General features: G+C 40.0%; 1 protein-coding gene across 3 annotated transcripts; it reads left to right on the forward strand.

The window, feature by feature from the left end:
* The first annotated feature begins 1,149 nt into the window (after positions 1-1,149).
* LOC120029059 (ras-related protein Rab-34-like) lies at positions 1,150-7,136 on the forward strand. 3 transcript variants are annotated; one of them, XM_038974357.1, is made up of 11 exons: positions 1,150-1,354; positions 2,047-2,150; positions 2,580-2,671; positions 2,826-2,894; positions 3,093-3,194; positions 3,288-3,352; positions 3,487-3,538; positions 3,648-3,729; positions 4,113-4,203; positions 4,367-4,474; positions 6,252-7,136. In XM_038974357.1, the coding sequence occupies exons 1-11, from the start codon at positions 1,225-1,227 to the stop codon at positions 6,317-6,319; spliced, it is 963 nt and encodes a 320-aa protein (XP_038830285.1). In that variant the 5' UTR covers positions 1,150-1,224; the 3' UTR covers positions 6,320-7,136. The 3 variants fall into 3 exon arrangements, with proteins under 3 accessions (XP_038830285.1, XP_038830286.1, XP_038830287.1); XM_038974358.1 differs by having other exon boundaries at positions 1,152-1,354; positions 2,829-2,894; XM_038974359.1 differs by lacking the exon at positions 1,150-1,354 and adding an exon at positions 1,361-1,601.
* The last annotated feature ends 2,568 nt before the right edge of the window (positions 7,137-9,704 follow it).

Genomic DNA, 9,704 nt, shown 5'->3' on the forward strand with positions numbered 1-9,704 from the left:
GTGTGTTTGCATTTTGCTTCAATCAGTTAATTCCAGTTAAGAATAACAATTATTATTGTATTTTAACAGCAACAGTTCCAACCTAGAGTAGTTTTCAACAATAATTTATACAGTAAGATGTACTGGCCTTATCATTTTTCATCTTCATCTGTACCGTTACTAGGGTTACACTATCAGTAGCTAGCTTGCTTTGGCGAATGTTGGCTATTAGCTGTGTACAAGGCCAGCGGATTGTTTGAAAGAGAAACTCACATCTACTACTATGAGAGTTAGTTAGCACTCCCTTATTTCTGCTTATCATCCATCACCTGTTATAAAATGACAGCAATGGCTTACTAGCTAACTTACTTTTCCACTGTCGAAGCACTGTTTCCTGAAGCATTATGCCGTTTTGAAATAACTCCCAGAGTTTACCATCATGCTGTGGATGTATGGTCAAGACGTGTCGTTTTATTAATTTGTTCGTTAAGAGACTCATTCCTTAGCCCTTCCACACACAACACATTGTGGGCGCTCTTCGTTGTACGTTTGTATGAAAGAGAGAGAAATTAATCGCTGTATATGCGTTTCATGACAATTGAGCTCAGTAAGTCAGAACTTTTAGCTAGCATGAGTCCATTTGATGACAGCGGCGAGTGGGAATGACAAGTCGATGGCAGACAGCGCATCATCTGCTGCTGAACAACAGCGCTGCATCGTGTGTGTCGCGGAGTGATCTTCAAGAAAACGGCAGAAAAAAGATCCGGTAAACCGCGAAGCACACTCGCGCATCTGCCAAAGTGATCAAAGACCACTGCGTAAGCAGAGAGCGCAGATGCACTTGGCTAAATCAATTCCAGTAATTAATGAAATAATTATACATTTACTCTCACTCGTCGCGACCCACCATTAACAGGTCCGCGACCCACTTTAAGAAAGGCTGAACTAAATAGTTTATGAATGCTGGTGCAAATGCAAGACGAATATTCCACCTCCAATAATGAAGCGTCAAAACTAAATGTACTGCATTTTGCAAGATTTGGAGTTAAATCCCTGCCTAATTGTAATTTTCCATTGGCTACTACTGGTAAGACACCCGTCACCTCCCTGTATCCACGAGACAGGAAGTGTCGATGAGCATAGAATATAGAAAAAGTGGCAAAGCAACGTAGGTCTACAGTAAATATCAAAGGTCAGAAAACCCAGAGTTCTATCATCGGACTATAATGTTGGATTGTAGCCTACATGATTCTGTACAATAAACAATGTTGCAAAAAAATGCATGTTTGTGCTACACTGTGTCCAATGATATCTGCCGCCAGGGGGACTCGACCCGTGCTGAACATACTTCCCAAATTCCAACGAGAACCTGGAGGTGAGTCAGAGTCAGTGGTCCGCCTAAAAAACAAAATAATTTGCAGACTACGTTTTTCCCCACTCACTTCCGTAGATCGAGTCTATTTAGTGTAAGCAAATACGGTGAGTGTTTTAGAAAGATTAGGGTTAATTTATGTGAAATCCTCAAATCTAGAAACCAAACTAAAAGTCAAAGCATTGTTTTTATTGACTGAAAGACGGTTACTGCTCCGTGACGAAAGAACTCCATCCCGTCCCGTTACAAGGTATGTAAGTCCAGTGACATCCCAGTTTGGACTCTGTTCCAGTTAGCACCTTTTTTATTTTGCCTTTGTAGACAAAACTTCGGTTTTGTTTAACCATCTTGGGAGGTCATGTTTCAATGTGTCCCCGTGTTTTGGTTCTTGAAGAGCATGATTACAATTATAAAAAAGCAGCAAGACTATTTTTTACAATCTATTCTCGGTTCAATATGAATTAGCTATATTGTTGTAAACAGATTCCAGTAAATATTTGTCTTTGTGCACAGAACAATAGGATTAAAATAGAGATTAGTGGATCATCTCCAGAATGTAGGAGTTACTGGCTGCTGACTCATAGGCTAATCATGTAGTGGCTTGTCATACCACGTGGCATAGGCTACTCTTGCTCGTAATTTTCATGTTAATAAAACCTAAATCTCTCTTTCCTTATTTGTTTTTTACCCTCTAGGTCTCTCTGATCACTGTTATCTTGGCCTAATGTCTGTCCGAGTGCCATCCATGAGTGTGCTGCCTCCTGTTCGAAGGGACCGCATTATTGCCCAGCTTCCTCAGGTAAGCATCTTACATGCTAGCAGTCAAAACAATAATTTGAATGTGTTCAAGCTTGCAAAGCCACCGGTAACACTTTACTTGACACAAGAATTCATTACAACATCAACAAAACAAAGGATTTAAGAAACAACCTTTCAAACGAAAGGAAATGTCTTGGCATGGCAAAAACTAATTTAAATAAATGTGAGTTTTGACACTCTTATGTAGGTGTCATAACCAGCCATAAAATAATGCAACATATGTCACAACAGGTGTAAATATATGGGTCATGACAGTGTTATGACTATTTTATGACAAGTTATGTCAGCTGTTATGACACATTATGACATGGTTATGGTCGTGTCATAATGTGCTATGACACTGGGTGTCAAGTAAAGTGTTACCAAGCCACCAATCTCATAAAGCTGTGTTCATTATGTTCTAATCTAGTTTTACAGTAAGAAGGCTGCTGTGCACACTAAAGATGAGTTCAACTCCAAAGTGAAGACTGCCTGCCAGGAGCAACGCACTGGCACAGTAGGGTGGGTAGGCCACAAAACCTTTTCATGTTCAAGATAGACAGGTTTATATAATATATTTTATATAATGCTTATGACATTATGGGGATGAGGGTGGTATGTTGTGTCTCATTGGGATCTTTGATTGTCTCTCTGTCTGTGTCTCCTTCTCTTCCAGTAGGTTTAGAATTGCTAAGGTCATAGTGGTTGGTGACCTGGCTGTGGGAAAAACATGTCTGATTAATAGGTAAGCAAAGCTTGGATACTGCTGATGCGTAGTACTTGATTGCAGTATGAGTCAACTGGGCAGTTTTGGTGAATCAATAACCAGATGGAATGCACAGCGTACAGCAAACTTGAATACCGTAGGTTGTATTTTTTCTAGGTTGTTTGTAAGTACAGATTGTCAGCCAATTTTCCTAATATTTCACGCTTTTATCATTAGGTTTTGCAAGGATGCATTTGACAAGAACTACAAGGCGACTATTGGCGTTGACTTTGAGATGGAGCGGTTTGAAGTGTTGGGGGTGCCTTTCAGCTTACAGTTGTGAGTCTCTTTCTACTGGTGTGTTCTACAGTATTAATCCCCAGTATTAATAACCTGTGTCCCTTCACTCACCAATATCTTTCTCCTCTACAGGTGGGACACTGCGGGGCAGGAGAGGTTCAAGTGTATTGCTTCCACATACTACAGGGGAGCTCAGAGTAAGGGGGGTTTCTCTTTTGAACTGTTTTTATGTTTCCATATCATTCATTATGACCTATAACATGTTGCCATGTTCTTAGGAACAGATGTGATGATGTTTGAGTTTACTAATGAAGTTAATTTTGTTTTCCAGCTATTGTTATTGTGTTCGATGTAAATGATGTGGCATCTTTGGGCCATGCAAGGTAAAATACATTAGAATCACCTGACATGACTATGGATGTGCATTTAAGCTGCACGTGTGCTCTGTAAACTCTATTTAACATATTTGAATGTCACTGTGTTTATTCACAGGCAGTGGCTTGAAGATGCCTTGAAGGAGAATGATCCTACCAATGTCCAGCTTTTCCTGGTGGGCACAAAGAAAGACCTAAGTGTATGTGTTTACTCTTTTGATATACATTCTTCAGAGGCACAATTGATCCGTTTTAGTCTCTCCATTTCAAGATCATACTTCATGATGAGGATACAACTTAGCCACTTCTTAACCACTGTTCCAGTATTCACCTCTGTTCCAGTGGTATGTTGTTGCTTTAGGGAAGGTCAAATATGGATTATTTGGATAAAGGCCAACGGCATCAAGTATCCATGTCTTATTAAACACCGTACCACAGGAATGCATTTTTCCAGAAGTCAAAGTTCAGACTATATACTGGATACTAAGATATTGAAAAAGCTTCTGTATAAAATGCATGGAATACGGTATGGTTTTTTTTCTATTGGGTTTGTATTTTCCTCTTCTCTATGCTATTTCCTCAGTCTCCTGCTCAGTACTCTCAGATTGAACAGGATGCCATCGAACTGGCTGAGGAAATCAAAGCAGAATATTGGGCCTTGTCATCATTGACTGGTGGGTGGGCTAATACATCAAATCAATGTTGAGATTGGTAGCAATATGATAGGATGCAGCCTACTTGTTTGTAAGGCGGTATTATCAATTATCATAAACTAATTGTTTAAACATCTGAGGAACAAATGTGTCTTCATGTTTTTCTCCTCCTGTTTTGTTGTAGGGGAAAATGTGAGGGAGTTTTTCTTCCGTATTGCATCATTGGCATTTGAGGCCAACGTTCTGGCAGAGCTAGAGAAGAGTGGATCAAGGCACATTGGGGACGTTATCAGTGAGTATACAGCTGTACACTGTTAAAATATGGAAACAAGCGTTACAGTGCCTTGCAAAAGTATTCATCCCCTTGGTGTTTTTCCTATTTTGTTGCATTACAACCTGTAATTTAAATAGATTTTTATTTGGATGTCATGTAATGAACATACACAAAACAGTCAAAATTGTTGAAGTGAAATTTTAAAAAATACTTAAAAATAAGAAACGGAAAAGTGGTGCGTACATATGTATTCACGCCTTTGCTATGAAGCCTCTAAATAAGATCTGGTGCAACCAATTACCTTCAGAAGTCACATAATTAGTTAAATAAAGTCCACCCGTGTGCAATCTAAGTGTCACATGATCTCAGTATATATACATACACCTGTTCTGAAAGGCCAAAGAGTCTGCAACACCACTAAGCAAGCGGCACTATGAAGACCAAGGAGCTCTCCAAACAGGTCAGGGACAAAGTTGTGGAGAAGTACAGATCGGGGTTAGGTAATAAAAAAATATCAGAAACTGTGAACATCCCACAGAGCACCATTAAATCCATTATTAAAAAATTGAAAGAATATGACACCACAACAAACCTGCCAAGAGAGAGCCGCCCACTAAAACTCACGGACCAAATCTCACGGCAAGTAGGGCATTAATCAGAGAGGCAACAAAGAGACCAAAGATAACCCTGAAGGAGCTGCAAAGCTCCACAGCGGAGATTGGAGCATCTGTCCATAGGACCACTTTAAGCCGTACACTCCACAGAGCTGGGCTTTACTGAAGAGTGGCCAGAAAAAAAGCCTTTGCTTAAAGAAAAAATAAGCAAACACGTTTGGTGTTCACCAAAAGGCATGTGGGAGACTCCCCAAACATATGGAAAAAGGTACTCTGGTCAGATGAGACTAAAATTGAGCTTTTTGGCCATCAAGGAAAACGCTATGTCTGGCTCAAACCCAACACCTCTCATCACCCGAGAACATCATCCCCACAGTGAAGCATGGTGGTAGCAGCATCATGCTGTGGGGGATGTTTTTCTTTGGCAGGGACTGGGAAACTGGTCAGAATTAAAGGAATGATGGAGCGCGCTAAATACAGGGAAATTCTTGAGGGAAACCTGTTTCAGTCATCCAGAGATTTGAGACTGGGACGGAGGTTCACCTTCCAGCAGGACAATGAACCTAAGCATACTGCTAAAGCAACACTCGAGTGGTTTAAGGGAAAACATTTAAATGTCTTGGAATGGCCTAGTCAAAGCCCAGACCTCAATCCAATTGAGAATCTGTGGTATGACTTAAAGATTGCTGTACACCAGCGAAACCCATCCAACTTGAAAGAGCTGGAGCAGTTTTGCCTTGAAGAATGGGCAAAAATCCCAGTGGGTAGAGGTGCCAAGCTTGTAGAGACATACCCATTAGACTTGCAGCTGTAATTGCTGCAAAAGGTGGCTCTACAAAGTATTGACTTTGGTGAGGTGAATAGTTATGCACGCTCAAGTTTTCAGTTTTTTTGTCTTATTTCTTGTTTGTTTCACAATAAAAAATATTTTGCATCTTCAAAGTGGTAGGAATGTTCTGTAAATCAAATAATACAACCCCCCCAAAAAAAGTCTATTCCAGGTTGTAAGGCAACAAAATAGGAAAAATACCAAGGGGGTGAATACTTTCGCAAGCCAAACATTAATAACATCACTTCTCTCTCCATGTTAACCCTGACTAGGTTACAGACAGGCCCTTGTATGAGTAACATAAGAAACACATAAGAGCCTTTTTTCATGCAAGTTTATTTGTTTGTTTCAGAAATTAACAGTAATTCAAACAACGTGTATGCAACATCAAAGAAGAAACAGTCAAACTGTTGTCAATGAAGACAAACACGTGACTACTACAGTAAAAAGGTACCAAAGCAAAAAGCATAATTTCCTCAGAAGAGAAACTGAGAACCACGGACCACTCCCAGACACATGGAATTTGCAGTGAGAGCTAGCAGACAGGACAGAGACTAGTGCCTTCACAGGCATTTGATTTTCATTTCTGCTGGCCCGGAAAGAACAGCTCCTTGGTTGGATGTGGATTCCTGTGGTGCTTGGCTTATTTTTGCCTATCTATAGTTTCGGAATATAATTTCCTCTATGTCATTGCACTCCATACTGTACAATTCCAGTTTTTGAGTGTTGACAGATTATCGCGTTACTGCTTAAATGGCTATGGATTATGGACAACCATGGATGTCTTCAAATACCTAATATGGATATTTTTAAGACACCACCATTAGGCCTATTAGATTTTTTACAGTGTTGTTTTGTGTAGTGTTGTTTGCATGCTATATGTTTTTTGCACAATTTGTAACTATAGCATAGATGGAAACTCGTAACTCCATCCTGGGAGGTTATATTATGCTAGCTAAGGAGTATGATTGCATTGTTTGGATAGTCCTATTTTTAACAGCACAGAGGCGTTCATACAGTGTGAGAGATGTGTATTAGTCAGATGTACCTCATCTACGTTAGATAGAGACAATAATATAACTGAGAATGATTAATTTTGAATTATATGCGATATTTGAATGACTGATCTTATATTATCCCTCTAGTTGAATATCAGAATCAGAGTGAAATGTGCATACATACGTATGTCTAGTTGTCCTTTTAGACAATAAATATTATTTAAGTTTTTTTTCTAATATGTTTAATTGCAGATGTAAGTTTTGACTCTATAAAGATATACTGTATATTCAAAACTACTACACTTAGCTCAAAATATAGATATAAGCTTTAAAATCACTGCTCTGTATCAAATCAAACTGCTGTTTACCGGTAATTAGACTAATTCAAAGTTATTATTAAAAGTTCCATATAGGATGAGTCACTAATCTGTTATTCAATTATGTTTTATAACGGTTTGTCATATTAGCCAAGACCTCTTAATTTGAAACAATAATACATATAGTTGCTAGTGAAAGTCTACACACCCATTGCACAATCTTCACATTTTGCTTCCTTAAAATTAATATTTATTAATTAACATTTATTCAATTAAATATTTTTTCCTGTCAATCTACACGACCTACTCCACATTTTCAAAGATATTTTTGTTGTTTCTAAATGACTAAGAAATACAAAATTAGGATGATTGTTTTTGTTGTATTTAACCTTTATTTAACTAGGCAAGTCAGTTAAGAACAAATTCTTATTACGGGGGCTGGGATTAAAAAAATATATTTAAAAAAAAATAGGTATATATATATATATATATATATGACAAAACACACATCACAACAAGAGAGACAACACAACACTACATATAGAGAGACCTAAGACAACAACATAGCTAGGCAGCAACACATGACAACACAGCATGGTAGCAACACAACATGACAACAACATGGTAGCAACACAACATGGCAGCAGCACAACATGGTAGCAGCACAAAACATAGTACAAACATTATTGGGCACAGACAACAGCACAAAGGGCAAGAAGGTAGAGACAACAATTCATCATGTAAAGCAGCCACAATTGTCAGTAAGAGTGTCCATGATTGAGTCTTTAAATGAAGAGATTGAGATAAAACTGTCCAGTTTGAGTGTTTGTTGCAGCTCGTTCCAGTCACTAGCTGCAGTGAACTGAAAAGACGAGCGACCCAGGGATGTGTGTGCTTTGGGGACCTTTTGTAATGTCTGCTTCCATCTCACACTCTCAAACACATAGATCCCCTGAACACAGCTCACTTTCCAGCTCACACTCTCAAACACATAGATCCCCTGAACGCAGCTCAGTCTCCAGATCCCAATCACCTGAATTCTGAACACCTGTTCACACACCTGTATGTCATTTACACACACTATTTAGTTCAGTTCATTGCACCCCATCATTGTGAGATATTGTTTATTTTTGTCCACATTCTAGTCGGAGTGCTGTTTATGTCCATATTAGTCCTCCCGTGTGTTGTAGTTTTTGGCTGTCCTCACTAAAAACGTTTTTTTGCCTATTCCCTGCCTATACTTTTGCCTATCAGATTTCCTGTCATCAACCTCTTGCCTACTTTCCCGGACTATGTTATTAGCCTTTCCCCCTGCCTGTACTGTTACCTTTTTGGATTCCCTGTGTTTGACCTTCTGCCTGTCCCTGGATCATGATACCTGCCTTCTCCTGTCGTCCTTTATTAAATAAACACCTGCTGTTCCCTGCGCTTGAAACCAGCACTCTGTCTCCCATCATACTCATTACACCTTTAACAGAATGTGACTGACAGAATGGGTGTTGTATGTGGAGGAAGAGGGCTACAGTAGATATCACAGATAGGGGGGAGTGAGGCCTAAGAGGGTTTTATAAATAAGCATCAACCAGTGGTCTTGCGACAGGTATACAGAGATGACCAGTTTACAGAGGAGTTTAGAGTGCAGTGATGTGTCCTATAAGGAGCATTGGTGGCAAATCTGCATTGATTGCATACTGTATGTTAATAAACTCAGTAAAAAGAAACGTCCTCTCACTGTCAACTGCGTTTATTTTCAGCAAACTTAACATGTGTAAATATTTGTTTGAACATAAGATTCAACAACTGAGACATAAACTCAACAAGTTCCACAGACATGTGACTAACAAAGGCACCTGCAAGTTCTTGGACATTTCTTGAGGGAATGGCCCTAGCCCTCACCCTCCGATCCAACAGGTCCCAGACGTGCTCAATGGGATTGAGATCTGGGCTCTTTGCTGGCCATGGCAGAACACTGACATTCCTGTCTTGCAGGAAATGACACGCAGAATGAGCAGTATGGCTGATGGCATTGTCATGCTGGAGGGTCATGTCAGGATGAGCCTGCAGGAAGGGTACCAAATGAGGGAGGAGGATGTCTTCCCTGTAACGCACAGCGTTGAGATTGCCTGCAATGATAACAAGCTCAGTCCGATGATGCTGTGACACACTGCCCCAGACCATGACGGACCCTCCACCTCCAAATCGATCCCGCTCCAGAGTACAGGCCTCGGTGTAACGCTCATTCCTTCGACGATAAACGCGAATCCGACCATCACCCCTGGCTAGACAAAACCGCGACTCATCAGTGAAGAGCACTTTTTGCCAGTCCTGTCTGGTCCAGCGATGGTGGGTTTTTACCTATAGGTGACGTTGTTGCCGCTGATGTCTGGTGAGGACCTGCCTTACAACAGGCCTACAAGCCCTCAGTCTTAGCGACCGTTCCACAGGTGCATGTTCATTAATTGTTTATGGTTCATTGAACAAGCATGGGAA

The sequence above is a fragment of the Salvelinus namaycush genome, chromosome 34 (genome assembly GCF_016432855.1).
Source record: "Salvelinus namaycush isolate Seneca chromosome 34, SaNama_1.0, whole genome shotgun sequence".
Lineage (NCBI taxonomy): Eukaryota > Metazoa > Chordata > Actinopteri > Salmoniformes > Salmonidae > Salvelinus > Salvelinus namaycush.